The sequence below is a fragment of the Stegastes partitus genome, unplaced genomic scaffold, assembly GCF_000690725.1.
Source record: "Stegastes partitus isolate 25-593 unplaced genomic scaffold, Stegastes_partitus-1.0.2 Scaffold287, whole genome shotgun sequence".
In the NCBI taxonomy this organism is placed as follows: domain Eukaryota; kingdom Metazoa; phylum Chordata; class Actinopteri; family Pomacentridae; genus Stegastes; species Stegastes partitus.
The window spans coordinates 346,451-360,560 of record NW_007578018.1 but is presented as its reverse complement, the minus strand read 5'-3'; the positions used below and the strand labels follow the sequence as shown (position 1 = coordinate 360,560).

General features: G+C 42.4%; 1 protein-coding gene across 1 annotated transcript in view; it reads left to right on the top strand.

Annotated features, from left to right (window-relative positions):
* Window positions 1–13,609, top strand: part of hdlbpb (high density lipoprotein binding protein b) — a 21,013-nt gene extending 7,404 nt beyond the window's left edge. The window contains exons 7-28 of the mRNA XM_008282826.1: window positions 142–357; window positions 2,362–2,568; window positions 3,432–3,539; window positions 3,775–3,879; window positions 4,848–4,926; window positions 6,048–6,187; window positions 6,267–6,371; window positions 6,481–6,594; window positions 6,678–6,764; window positions 6,884–7,015; window positions 8,034–8,252; window positions 8,396–8,617; window positions 9,251–9,469; window positions 9,739–9,880; window positions 10,073–10,200; window positions 10,285–10,389; window positions 10,519–10,653; window positions 10,831–10,974; window positions 11,158–11,337; window positions 11,446–11,562; window positions 12,605–12,763; window positions 13,245–13,609. Coding sequence (XP_008281048.1) covers window positions 142–357; window positions 2,362–2,568; window positions 3,432–3,539; window positions 3,775–3,879; window positions 4,848–4,926; window positions 6,048–6,187; window positions 6,267–6,371; window positions 6,481–6,594; window positions 6,678–6,764; window positions 6,884–7,015; window positions 8,034–8,252; window positions 8,396–8,617; window positions 9,251–9,469; window positions 9,739–9,880; window positions 10,073–10,200; window positions 10,285–10,389; window positions 10,519–10,653; window positions 10,831–10,974; window positions 11,158–11,337; window positions 11,446–11,562; window positions 12,605–12,763; window positions 13,245–13,337 — 3,156 coding nt within the window. The 3' untranslated portion in view covers window positions 13,338–13,609. The remainder of the gene's footprint in view (window positions 1–141; window positions 358–2,361; window positions 2,569–3,431; window positions 3,540–3,774; window positions 3,880–4,847; window positions 4,927–6,047; window positions 6,188–6,266; window positions 6,372–6,480; window positions 6,595–6,677; window positions 6,765–6,883; window positions 7,016–8,033; window positions 8,253–8,395; window positions 8,618–9,250; window positions 9,470–9,738; window positions 9,881–10,072; window positions 10,201–10,284; window positions 10,390–10,518; window positions 10,654–10,830; window positions 10,975–11,157; window positions 11,338–11,445; window positions 11,563–12,604; window positions 12,764–13,244) is intronic.
* Window positions 13,610–14,110: the final 501 nt, after the last annotated feature.

Below are 14,110 nucleotides of genomic sequence, written 5' to 3'. Positions count from 1 at the left end.
TTTTATATTGAATTTCTCTTTGAGACTGTGCCTAATCGCCTGTCTAATTGTGGCATCACCATGAAAATCAGTACTGACATATTGTATTGTTTGATCGATTCTCCTATTTACCGACTCCTTCATTCTCCTCTGCTCCGCCAGGACAAGCGTGCAGTGGAGCGTCTGTCCCTTGAGAAGGCCTTCCACCCCTTCATTGCTGGTGCCCACAACAGGCTGGTGCAGGAGCTGAGCCAGGAGACCGGTGCTCGCATCAGCATCCCGCCGCCCAGTCTGCCGAAAGACGAGATTGTCATCACTGGAGAGAAGGAGGCCGTAGCGCTGGCGCTCAGCCGCATTCGAGCCATCTATGATGACAAGGTGAGTTTGTTCAGGAGCGCTTCCAGTGAGATCCAGTGTCACCACCTACAATTAGGGCCCTTAAACTTTGGTGCAGCTTTAACTGGTGAAGTTACATTTCTCTGTGTCCATAATACTAATTGTCTGCTTATGGTTGTTGCTTGAATCCTGTACTTTGTCCACATACAGTCGTGACTCGATAATCAGACCCTTAACAATCCGAAAACCCTGCTATCCAACAGGTTTTTAGGAAAAGCGAACGGAACCCATAAAAAATAGCCTTCACATAGCGACAGCCTTGGAATCCGACCAGGACATTACATTTTATGTCACAAATAAGGATAATGGCGTATTATCTGACTGAATAATCCCACAGATTGGCTACGTTCAGACTGCAGGACTTAATGCTCAATTTGGGTTTTTTTGTGAAATCCGTTTTTTGTCCGAGTTCGTTCACATTTCCAATTAAATGCGGCTTGTATGTGATCTGCTCTGTGAACTTCATGCAACCCAAAAGTGTCCCGCATGCGCAGAAGAGGACATGATGCAGCGAGCGTGCTCAGTGTTTGCGGAAGTAAACACGGATGGTAGCGGTGGAGCGTATCTGCCACTCCCCCGCTGCTGCCGCCACTGATGGTGGAAACAGAACTGTGACCACTAACTAAACTGGCATCAGCAGCCAAATACTGCCTGTGTGCTCCGGCCACTTCTACCCCGTCCGAGTGCTCCCCTGGGGTGAAAGTGGCTGGAACATGCACAATCGCACTGGTCAATTAGGTGTTAAATCCAGCAATGCGTAGTGTTCTAACAATACACTAGTTATTACAACAACTATAAAAAATAAATATTACAACAAATTACCCTTCAAGCATCAAGCCCTCCTTGTATCTCGACCTCCATCTTGACAATCCGACAGCCTCGCTATCCGGCATAAAAGAAGATTTTACATTTAGTGTTGGATTATTGAGCCACGACTATATTTATTTAAACAAGTGCTAACTATGTTGTTAATGTATCAGCGCTAATGATTATTTTAGCAATCAATTTTTCTTCTCAAAAAAATCTAAATTTCAAAGCAGCCTAAATTAAGAGTAAGAACATCAATGTAAACATGAAACACAACCTTAAAACAAGGAGCAAAACAAACCATGAAAACTGGATCAAGGACAGTTAATAAAAGTTAGTGAAGAGGAAAAGACTCACTTTACCTGCTTTTGTGGTTCATTGAGATGTTTTGTAGTTGTTTCATACCAGTTTTTAATCTATGCTAGGCTTGCACTGAAATTTTAGACATTCAGATGTGGCTTAAACCAAAATGACTTTGGGAGAAAGCAGATTAGGGTTTTGTTTAGGACATGATTGCTGAAGATAACTTTGTGGTTGTCCTGTGTCACAGCAATCCTACTTGTTTGCTCTCACCTTAAGCATCATCTATAATGAAGATAATGGATGTTTTTGGATTGGATCGGCGGTGTTGTTATCTCATTTTCTGTCACACACCAGCATGTGTTCTCTTTTGAAGTTTGAAATCAACTATATAAGGTGGATGGGGGAAACACACAAAGGCTATGCGTGCTTGCTTGTGTGTACCAAATGAGACCCGGTGATAGGCAGGCCGGAGATAATGTCGAGAGAAAATTGGATTTCACCAGAGAACAACAGGATGAGAATGCTAATCTCATTTAGTGCATATGTATGAGAGGCAAAAACAAATATAATTTCTCTGTTGTCTTCTCACTTTCACCCACTGTCAGTCACTCTCCTCTTCCTCTGCGCTCACCTCTTGCCCCCACATTTCCTCTTGTCTTTCTGTCACTCTTTTTACCTCTATTCATGCCACCTTCTGTCTATCTCCTTCCTGTTTTCTGTCTTTCATTCCTGTTTCTGTCTCCTCTTGTGTTCCAATCTATCCCTCACCGTGTTCCACAGTTTTCACCACTTCCTCCCACTGCCCTTGCTCTCACCGCTGTCGCGTTTTTACCACGCTGCTCGTCACTTACGATCTTGTCCCTGTCCACCCTGCAGAAGAGGAAGACCACAACCATCTCTGTGGAGGTGAAGAAGTCCCAGCACAAGTACATCATAGGTCCAAAGGGCAACACGTTGCAGGAAATCCTGGAGGCCACAGGGGTGTCGGTAGAAATGCCTCCTTTAGACTCCGGCTCAGAAACTATCATCCTAAGGGGGGAGCCTGACAAACTGGGACCAGCACTTACACAGGTCTACGCCAAGGTGAGAAGGAAAGAAGGGACACCGAAAAGATAAAGGATTGAGATGGGGAGAGGTTTTTGTGCTTTATAGCATGATATTTTTTTGCTAAAGCTTGATCATTGAGGCCCCATTCAGACCACAGGTTGCTGATATCACACTGTCTGTGCATTGACTCTTCTAGGCATCAGGTTTGCCCTCTGTTGATGCCTATTCCGCCACATTAGGAATTGAACTAGGTTCTTTAAATTTAAATAATTTGGTCTCCTTTGTGTGTATATAAAATATGATTTTGATTTGGTGTCTCAATAAAAGTGCTTGAAATAGGGAGTAGGGGGCCCCCCAAATAAGGCATTGCACCAGATCCCCCAAAATCTAAAAAAAAAAAAAAGAAAAGCACCACGTCCTGTAGATGTGGAGGAACATTATTGCTGATTCAGATTTGTATATTTCGTAGACTTGTGATTGTAAATCCACTTGTCACTCTTCTTTTAGCTCTGGCTTTGGTCTCCACCAGCTCAGGCTAAATGCTCCGTTAGATTTACCAACTACCTACTGACTTTATCTATCTGCTGTTGGTGCTACCAGCTAATAGCTGTTGTTTCTGCATACAGCTGCCTTCTCCTGTTGTAAATAAAGGTAAAAGTGAATCAAAACAGGAGCATTGCAGGCTGGAAAAAGAAAATAATGAGCCAAAAGAGTTAAAAAGCATCATCTGGGGATACAAATCTGCACTGTCACTACAAGCAACTCTCCTCACGTTACATATAGTAATTTGGTCCACTGTTAAATGTAAAATGGTAATGAGTGCTTGCCATGACAGGTTAGACGTGTGTGACTTTGTTAATGCAGACCTGGTTTTAACCCAAAGATTATTTTATGTACAGGCTAAGAGTGTGATGGTGGTGGAGGTGACTGCTCCGGCCTGGCTGCACCGCTTCATCATCGGCAAGAAAGGACAGAACATCGGGCGGATCACACAGCAGCTACCACGAGTAAGGAAAGAGGGAGAGAGGAGGGAAGCATGATCTGAAACCAGAGATAACACACAATCCTGCTCCAGTAATATGGCAAAAGTTTGTTGGATAAAAACTTTACTTTAGGAGGATACTTTAGGATGGAAACTTAACTTGGATGCGTTTAATGAAAAGTGACAGTGTGCAGAATCAACACAGGGCGAGGCAGAAGAGGAGGCTTCTTTAACTGGGTCGTCTTTATCCATGTGCGCAGGTTCATATAGAGTTTACGGATGGCGAGGAGCGCATCAGTCTCGAGGGGCCAACAGAGGAGGTGGAGCAAGCTCAGGCCCAGATACAAGAGATCATCAAGGACCTGGTCAGTATCCTGAACCCCTCTACACCAAACCACCTCTAGTAGAAAGCGTATGAACTAATGACGTACCTGCACTTACATCTGAGCTGTTTCATGAGAGTTTCTCTTCAACAATAACTTCACTTTCCTGTTAAGATGTTGTATTTGCCACAAGCTGATCATCTTGTCCACAAACAAATGTGGCAATCAGCAATGGTATAGATAATTAGCTGAACAATCATGTTGAAGAATAATGGTCTGATTTTCACGCTGTACAGAAGGAATATTGTACTTTTTGTCAACTCTAGCTGTTCAAATTTTAAGATTTTCTGCTTTTCTGCGTTTTGTATTATTTGAACTGAATAGTTTTGTGTTTCAAGCTGTTAGTGAGACAAAACAAGGAACTTTAAAATGTCATCTTGGGCCTCAACACATTATGATTGGCAGTTTTCACCTTTTATCAGAGTGTTTAGTGGCTCAGAATTGGACCTTTGAGGGGTGGCTACGCAATCAAGCATGATCGTTCCACGTGCATCGGAGGAAATGAGTCAATGAGTGTAACTTTATTTGGCAGAAATCCATTCATTTTCCTGTTTTTTTTCCCAATTATTTGATTAACACTACAGCTGAGTAGAGGAATCCCCAATGAACAAAGCTGTTTTTTTTTCTTTTATTCTCAGTTATTATCACTTTGGTGCTGGTAATTTCCTTTGTAAAACCTCTTGGGGGGAATGTGCCATTTATAGACAATACCACGAGTGTATTAATTGAGCAAAGCAGTAGTTGGAACCCTACGTGGGACTTTTATTACAACATGAGGATCTGCAGTGTAAATATGATATAATGATAATATGATAATATAATAATATGATAAGATGGTTGAAAGGCAAATCTCACAACACAAATACTTTAGACTGAATTTACTTAGATACAGAGCTGATGGGATTCAGTATTGTAGCGCTGTGAACAAATGTGTGTTCCTCTGTGTCCAGCTGGTGAGGATGGACTACACGGAAGTCATTATTGATCAACGTTTCCACAGACACCTCATCGGAAAGAACGGAGCCAACAGTAAGTACATGTGTGTTCTGCTGATTTCTGTCAGATAAAAGCTGAGGGAAGCAACTCTGCTGGTGTTACAAGTTCAAATCAACCAAAACCAATCTAGAATGCATTTGTGACAGTTGGTCACCAACAGGTCACCACTCTCTCTCTCTCCCTATTTCCAATCTGTCTGGACTGCCATACTATCAAAAACAGGGCATTTAAAAGTGTGTTTAACTTCAGTGTATTGATGAAAAGCAGTGATGTGCCCATGAGTGTGACACCGTTTTTACAATTTTTTCACTGTTTACCACCACAATGGATTTAAAATGACGTAATCAAGCTGTGATTGAAGCGTTGGCCTGTCTGTACTACATCTGAAGTTCCCAGAAACAGCTACTAAATGCAGAAAGAATGCCATGAAGCTGCTTATCTGTCAATTGACGAGTTCTTTCTGGGCCTGTAAAAATGCAAGGACTATTTAAAAACGGGTAATTCAATGGGTGAACACATTTTTTTTTGGTCAAACTCTTTGGATTATACTTGATAGTCTAAACTTCAAACATCTTGATTGCTTCGTTTCAAATCCGTTGTGGGGTTTAACAGACTCAAAATAATTGAAATTGTGTCACTATCTACATATATATGGTTCAGACTGTGTTTCATAAGACATTACACACTCACATGTTTGTATATTTTGCTTTTTATATTTGAGCTGACTATAGACTAATTGTAGCCACTTTTTCTTTATACAGTTTGAGTGAAAAGCGTTGCAAAATAGAGCGTTGACTCTGACAAAATAATGACGTTAAGACCTTCTCCATCAGATTCAAGGTCCAAAAAAAACATGTTGCTTTAAAATATAGCTGTAAGAAGTTTGTGTTTTCAGTCAGTGGAACATTTTGACACGTTTTTCCTCCATGAAGGAAGTCAGTATTGTATTGCTGAGCCCAGACACCGTGCTTTTTTTGTAATATGAACTTGCTACAGCAAACTGTGAAACCTACAGGGGGGGGTAGGTGTCGGATGCTCAAACAATTTAAGGTGAAGTTCTGTCACAACGTTGAAAATGAATCCTCACTTTCCTTTTTGCTGTTTGCCACACCTTGTCTCCCTTCTTGCTTTCCTCTTCTTTACCCTCCCTACAGTCAATAGGATCAAGGAGCAGTACAAAGTTTCAGTACGAATCCCTCAAGACTCGGAGCGAAGTGGTTTGGTCCGGATTGAAGGAGACCCTAAAGGAGTGCAGCTGGCACGCAGAGAGCTCATCGAGATGGTCCAGAGAATGGTGAGAGAGCGGTCGAAGTTTTGGTTCATTCATTCGTTTCATCGGATGCATTTACCCGACGCATTTATCCTGCTTCTAGGAAAACGAGCGCACCAAAGACCTGATAGTGGAGCAGAAGTTTCATCGGACAATCATTGGACAGAAAGGAGAGAAGATCAAAGAAGTTCGAGATAAATTTCCTGAGGTGAATGCTCTCCCTGACCCGGCACTTTATCTGGCCTTGTCATCGTTGTAATTAGTTTTAATTCGGGCCGTAATTTAATTTGGTGGCTAATGTCTCATTGGCTTTTTAGGTCATTATCAATTTCCCCGACCCATCGCAGAAGAGCGACATTGTCCAGCTGAGAGGGCCGAAGAACGAGGTGGAGAAATGTGCCAAGTTTCTCCAGAAAATCATTGCAGACCTGGTATGAAACACCATTTTTAAAAAATCTTTTGCCTTGTCTCTCTACACTTGTTTCACGGCAGCTTTCTTGTTTTTTCTTTGTAGATCGAGAACAGCTTCTCGCTTTCCGTTCCCATCTTTAAGCAGTTCCACAAGAACATAATTGGTAAAGGTGGCGCCAACATTAAAAAGGTGAGACTTTTAAGGGTTCTTTAACAAAAGTTGCTTAAAATGATTAGATCAGACCGTTATCAGAACGGTGTTACATGATTTGTAAGACAGAAGGTAATAACAGATGTGCATTCCACCAGATCCGCGAGGAGACAAACACCAAGATCGACCTGCCAACGGAGAACAGCAACTCGGAGATGATTGTGATCACGGGCAAGAAGAGCAACTGTGAGGCAGCCAGAGATCGAATCCTCGCCATCCAGAGAGAGCTGGTGAGACGACTGAGACGCCACGTTGTTTTCTCATTTGTCGTGCTTGCAGATTTTCAGGGAAGAAACAAACTAATTTATTTTCTATTTGCTGTCTCTTGTGATTCCCACAGAAACGCCGTTTCCTTAGACTTTCTACTTTTTATATTTTCCCCTGCAGTACAGACAGTCTATGCAATAATAATATCAGTATTTCTATTCATCCAAAAGCCGTGCAATACCACTGATATGTGCAATTAATGTTATTTTTTTAGGACTTATGTTTAACTGTGGGACTAAAAAAGGTTATCTTAAAAACTTTGTAACTTTCAGTGAGTTAATAAAACACTGGATTTGATTGGTAAGATCAAGACATCTGGCAGTAAAATAGAAAATAAATCTGTTTTATATTAATATGTTTCTATACTTTATTTACAGTAGGTTTCTATTCAGTCAACATGAGATGGATTTATGATTAGAATACATTTTGACAAGAAAAAATTTGCTCAAATTTTCAATTACATCTTGTATAATTCGTCAAATGATATAAATGACATAATTGCCATCACATGGTGGCATAAAACTTAGATCATGTGATGGTTACTACCTCATTTCCCATCATTCCTAAACTCCCAGTATAGGATAAGACAATTAATCCCAAAGGCCCGGAATGAATACCACTGAATCACCAGTGCCAGTTGTATCTAATAAAGGCAGAAAATGTCCAAAAATAATATTTAAAAAACAGTAGGTGAACCCTGAGTGAGTATTTCTTTGTCAAATAACTGTTTTAAGGCAAAAATTGAAGTTTCAAGCTCGTAATAAAAATATTAAGTTTGATTCCGATGTAATAAAAAATAATTACAACCTGTCACAGTCAAGATAAAAGATTGTTTTAAAAGGAATTTAAGCCAATGGGTATTGATTGTGGTATTCCTTTATATATACAGTAATTGTTAGCAAAGAGACGAATGTGTTTCAGCCGCGAAAATATTCCTCTTCATCCCCAGACTCTATTAAACTCAGCCTCTCATCCCTCCAGGCCAACATTAAGGAGACAGAGGTCGCCATCCCGGCCAAGCTTCACAACTCTCTGATCGGCTCCAAAGGCTGCCTCGTGCGCTCCATCATGGAAGACTGCGGCGGCGTCCACATCCATTTCCCCTCCGAGGGCTCCGGCTCGGACAAGGTCACCATCAGAGGGCCTGCTGGTGAGGTAGAGAAGGCCAAGAAACAGCTGCTGCAGCTAGCCGAAGAGAAGGTGAGGACAGAAAAGTGTGAAGAATGGTTACTGGGCATGGCTTCAAAGAGGGAGAATGTCTGGAAAGCGGGTTGTTAAACGGAAAAATCCTTACATCCTTTTCCGATCCTCTGTCTCTTTGCTTCCTTCTTTACCCTTTTCAGCAAGTCAACAACTTCACCGCTGAGCTGCAGGCCAAACCAGAGTACCATAAATTCTTAATCGGTCGAGGCGGGGCTAATATTCGCCGCGTGCGAGACAAGACGGGGGCCCGCATCATCTTTCCGTCGCCTGACGACACAGAGCAGGAGCTGATCACCATCGTAGGGAAGGAGGAGGCTGTTCGTCAGGCCCAGAAGGAGCTGGAGAGTTTGGTCAAAAACCTGGTAAGTACCTCTAATAACACTGCAATTTCACTTAGTATTAGTATCTCGAGTATTGATTTGTTCTGTTGCTTTTACCTTTAATTCATTTGTTGTTTTCATTAAGGCTTTTAAATAGAATCTTTTTGGAGTAAGTAAAATTCTAAAGTGACAAATATTGAATGTAATAACAGGTTGGAGGGACGCAAATTCTAAGAGAGGTTTTTTAGCTTATTTATTTGGTGTTTATTCATGTAGAGGCAAGTATGTAGCATTAGTAAACATGCAAAGAAACACTGAAATGAACCCTGAGACAAAACCATTCGTCCACCTTAGGAACACAGTTAGGCATATGTGTTAGTTTAAAATGAGCAAATTTAATGAAATGATAAAAAAAAAGGGACATAGCATTAGTGACATCTTATTAATTTTCTCTTAAATCGTTGAATTTATCAATATTGCTATATATCATCATCATTTTATTGTTTCTAAAATTTGTGATTGGATGTTGAGATGAAGCCATTTTCCTTCCAAAACCTCTTATCTTTCACAAATCCTAAAATTTAAATATCTATCGAGGGCCAACTCCTGGAAGAATCCCCATTTCTCTATTAAAATACTCTCCACTGACTACATTCCTATTTTGTTTTTCCCCAGGATGACGTGGTGGAAGACAGCATGGTGGTGGACGTTCGCCACCACCGCCACTTCGTGTGTCGGAGAGGCCAGGTGCTGCGGGAGCTGGCGGAGGAGTACGGCGGCGTGGCCGTGAGCTTCCCTCGTACCGGAGCAAACAGCCAGCGGGTTACTCTGAAGGGAGCGAAGGACTGCGTGGAGGCTGCAAAAAAACGCATCCAGGAGATTATTGAGGACCTGGTAAGAGGATCCTGTATGGGTGAAATTAAAGGATAAAAATGACAAAGTGCTACGAGTATTAGCTGCAAAATTTAAACTTAAAACAGTAACAAGAATCAGATGAAAGTTTTGTTTCTCAATGCTGAGGCCCTTCAGACACCAACTTACTCTGACATGAAAGCAGCATATACATGTCGTGTGCGATGATTTCACCTTCAGAAATGATGCAAGTTCTCCTCCTGACTAGGATTTGTGTTGCCCCCCCTTACCTCCTTACCTCTCTCGAGCAGGAGTCCCAGGTGAGCGTGGAGGTTGCCATTCCTCAGCGCTACCACCGCGCCATCATGGGGCCCAAAGGCTGCCGCATTCAGCACATCACCAGGGAGCACGAGGTCCAAATCAAGTTCCCCGAGAGAGACGACAGCGCTTCAGGTTAGAAACACAACATGCACATGATGTACGCCTGCAGCTGTGAAACTACTGCTGTTCCACTACCAAGCAGGTTTATTACTGAGTGGCTGTTAATGTAGATTTTCTTAAGTTTATCTTCTTAGCAGGATGATACTTTTGTTTTACTCATGTGGGGTGCAATGTTTTATTCTGTTTTCTGTTGGAATTTTGCAGGTCAAGAAGCGTCACCACAGGAGAACGGCGAGGTCAGTCCGGAGGCGGAGTTTGTCCCCCGCAAGTGCGACACCATCGTCATTTCTGGACGAGCCGAAAAGTGCGAACTGGCTAAAGCTGCTCTGTTGGTAAGCGTCAGTTTAGTGGAGCTGCTTTTGTTCTCCCCCTTCTCGCTCCTCTGATCTCCTACTTGTCACTGCCTCCTCCTTCAGGCGCTGGTGCCCATAACGGAGGACGTCGAGGTGTCTTACGAGCTGCATCGCTATATCATCGGACAGAAGGGCAGCGGAATCAGGAAGATGATGGAGGAGTATGAGGTTAGATGTAGTTCTCTGGTGCCATCTTCTGTTGCAATTTTATAATGCAGGGCCTCTTTTAGAGATTAGTTTTTTATGTTTTGAAACAATTGTAGATAGATCTTATTTGGATGTGTTTTCCGTGTGCAGGTGAACATCTGGGTGCCGCAACCAGAGAAGCAGCTGGATGTGATCAAGGTGACGGGCCTGGCAGCCAACGTGGAGCGAGCCAAACAGGGTCTGCTGGAGAGGGTCAAAGAGCTGCAGGCCGAGCAGGAGGACAGGGTACGAACAAACACTTTGTTGGACAATAATCTCACAACTGTTTTACTGCACGTATCAGCTGCCTTCGTGTCTTTCTGTTTGCTCATTGCTTAGTTACTGGTGGTGGCAGAGGAACATATAATAATAATCATAAGTAAGCACATCATAGGAAGTGGGATTTGTGTGTTTTTCTTTCAGGCTCTGCGCAGTTTTAAGGTTACCATGTCTGTAGATCCAAAGTTTCATCCCAAGATTATTGGCCGCAAGGGAGCGGTGATATCTCAGATCAGAAAAGATCATGATGTCAGCATCCAGTTCCCTGACAAAGGAGACGAGCAGCAGGTGAGTGCTTTGCATAGTTTTGCCCCTAAATTTACGATGAAGTGTTTTTGCTCATGGGAAAACTAAAGTTGTGTTTTGTTTGTTTAGTCTTTTATATAACTGGCTCTATATTGCGCTTTTAAAACAGAATCCTTATTGCTGTTTTTGTCTAAACCGAACCCCTTCCAACCTCCCCTCTCCCAGGATCTGATCGTGATCTCCGGTTACGAGCGTAACGTGGAGGAGGCGCGTCAGGCCATCCAGCAGCTTGTGGCCGAGCTGCAGGAGATGGTGAGCCAAGACGTTCACCTGGACCCGAGGACCCACGCTCGCATCATTGGTGCCCGCGGCAAAGCCATCCGCAAGCTGATGGAGGAGTTCAAGGTGATGCAGATCGCCAATAGTTATGTTTTTTTTTAACCTCGATGAATGAGGAAAATATACACGGTTCGATATTCACATGCGCTAATCTGTTCTCCTCCGGTTACTCAGGTGGATATCCGGTTCCCTCAGCCGGGCTCCGATGAGCCCGACAAAGTGACGGTGACGGGCCTTCCAGAGACTGTCGACAATGCTATTGATCACCTGCTCAATCTGGAAGAGGAATATGTGAGTTTAAAAATCAGCCAACAAGTCGTCTTCATACATTAAGCTTCTAACTTAGCATCAACAACTTCCTGCATGACTGCACCACAAAATCTGGACACAAGAAGTAGAATTTGTTGAGGTGTACTGTGTTATATTTTACAAATCCTCAACCGTTTTGTTCATATGAAGGATTTAACTATTACTTGGTGAAATATTAACTCTTATATACTGTCTATATATTTTAAGATTTCCTGTCAAAAATTCCCTCATAGAAAGTGTCCATACCAAATTTTAAACGACAGATCGGATCAGTATGTCTAAATAGCCAATGTCACATTATAAAATGCAAATACAAAATACACACAAACATGGCCTGCACAGTTTCACAATTTCAAGATTCCCTAAAATCTCCATTTTCCTTGATTTGATCCGTCCATCTCAATGCATACGGGTCAAATTTGGCCAGAAACAGCAACAAAAATATTTTTTATGTATTTTGGGTCACCTGAGGAAAAGTCAACAAATTTCAAGCTACAAGAAAGACATTTATGGTATTTTGTTTTTACTATCAAATGTCAAAATGGGTTAAATTTGGCCAGAAACAGCCTCAGTGTACAAAAATGTGTGTACAGAAGTGTAACATTTTAAAATGTTTTCATTTTTGTGCATTTTGGGTCTTCTTAGGTAAAGTCAGCCTAAAAGAATGATGTTTAAGGTATTTTTACTGCCATCAAATGTCAAAACAGGTCAAATCTGACCCGAAACATGATTAAAGAAAACAGGAAAAAGTTTTGAAATTTGATAAGAAAGACATACAATCCCTCACTACACAATGTTGATATTTCTTAGATATATTGGTTTATTTGAATATGTTTCTGTATCATTATTTTAATAATTATTTTAGGCTTTGCTTTTGTCTTTGTGTGTTATGACATTACATTTTAGCACCTTCTCTGCATACATTAAGGGTTATGTGTCTTGGTCAAAATGAACACCAATGATGCATCAAACACAAAAACACCTCAGGTTTACGAGCTGTTTTCTCTTTGTCACTCGCTCTCAGATGCTCAGCGTAACAGAGACGGAGACCTTGGCGGCGTACATGAAGCCTCCGTCTCGCTACGGAGGGGGAGGGGGAGCGGGAGGAGTGGACGACAGCAGCGGGGGTCCGGCGAAGGGCTTTGTAGTGCGGGACGCCCCCTGGAACGCAGCAGGGAACAAGGTGGGATACGCTTGTTTATGAAGTTATCACGAGTAATAATGTCTCCTTTTGGTGATTTTTGGTTTAATAATGAGTTGAAACGAGGAGATTGGGATGATTCAGTGGGAGATTTTAGACATGTAATATTCGTGTGCACATCAGACCTCTGCTCGTCTTCTCAGTTTGTTTATCCTCGATTCCTTTCCTCCTCTTCCCACCTGAGATGTGAGCAGAGGAGTAAAAAAAAACCACTGACGTCATATAAATATAAGATGTAGCACCGCTGCATTACCTGCTCATTATCGAGTTACTGCCTGGCGCTGTATTTATTGATCTTCGTCAGATGAGCAGAACAGCGGTCACGGCAGGCGTCTCTCTCTGTATCCTCTTACCTACTGCCGAGCCTCCTCTTTACTCGAGATGTATTTTAGAAATCCTTCCACATGGCACGCTGAGATCAATTTCCAGGTCACGGAACCCCTTTGTGTTTTGTTTGTTCCAGGCTCCTGACATGAGCAGCGCTGAAGATTTCCCCACATTTGGGACGGGCGTGGCCCCGAAGCAAGCATCCGCATGGGGTCCCAAGAAGTTCTGAAGCTACTCATCTGAAAGAAAAAAAAAGAAAAAAAAAACTTCTGTAAAGTAGATGATGAGAGACAAATCTCTTATCAAATTGCTGCTCGCCTTCCTCCTCCTCCTCCTCCTCCTCTCTTTAGTGACCTTCCTTTTGTCTCTCTTTCTCTGTACACCCCCCCTGCTGTTCTCCTCCAACCAGCCACAATGAATTCTGGGAGAACTATTTCTTCTTTATTCCTTAATTGTCTCTCTTCTTAGTACCTCCTCCTCCTCCTTCCTACAAGAGAGAGAGAGAGAAAAAAATAATGAACGTCGAGTGCTCTCTTCATAGTTTTGCTGTCCTGCTCTGCCTCTCGGTTGCACCACCCCTGCCAGTCTCGCTGAAACATTTCAAAAAAACTTTTTTTTTTTCCCCCCCTCCACTTGCGACTGCCAAACTCTCCCCTACAGAATCAAAGTGTCACCTCACTTGCAGTACATAAAGGAAAAAAAAAAATCATTCAGAGTCTGCTGAATCAGGGGGGAGGGAAATAGTCAGAGAGCACCAGGGGAAATATCTGAAGCGAGGCAACGGGGGGGTTGTGTGTCCAAGTTAAGATTTGGATTTTTAAAGCTTACAAAGAAGAGAGGAGTTTTCTAGTGCAAGAAGAGTTTGTAAACAGCTCCATCTTTTAAGGTTCTTTTTTTTTTTTTTGTCCCCTGTGGTTTTTACAAGAAGGTTTCTTATTGGCTCACCTTTCCAGTCACTGGTGCAGCAGGTGAGGCAATGATGTGTGTTTCAGCGTGTGCGTG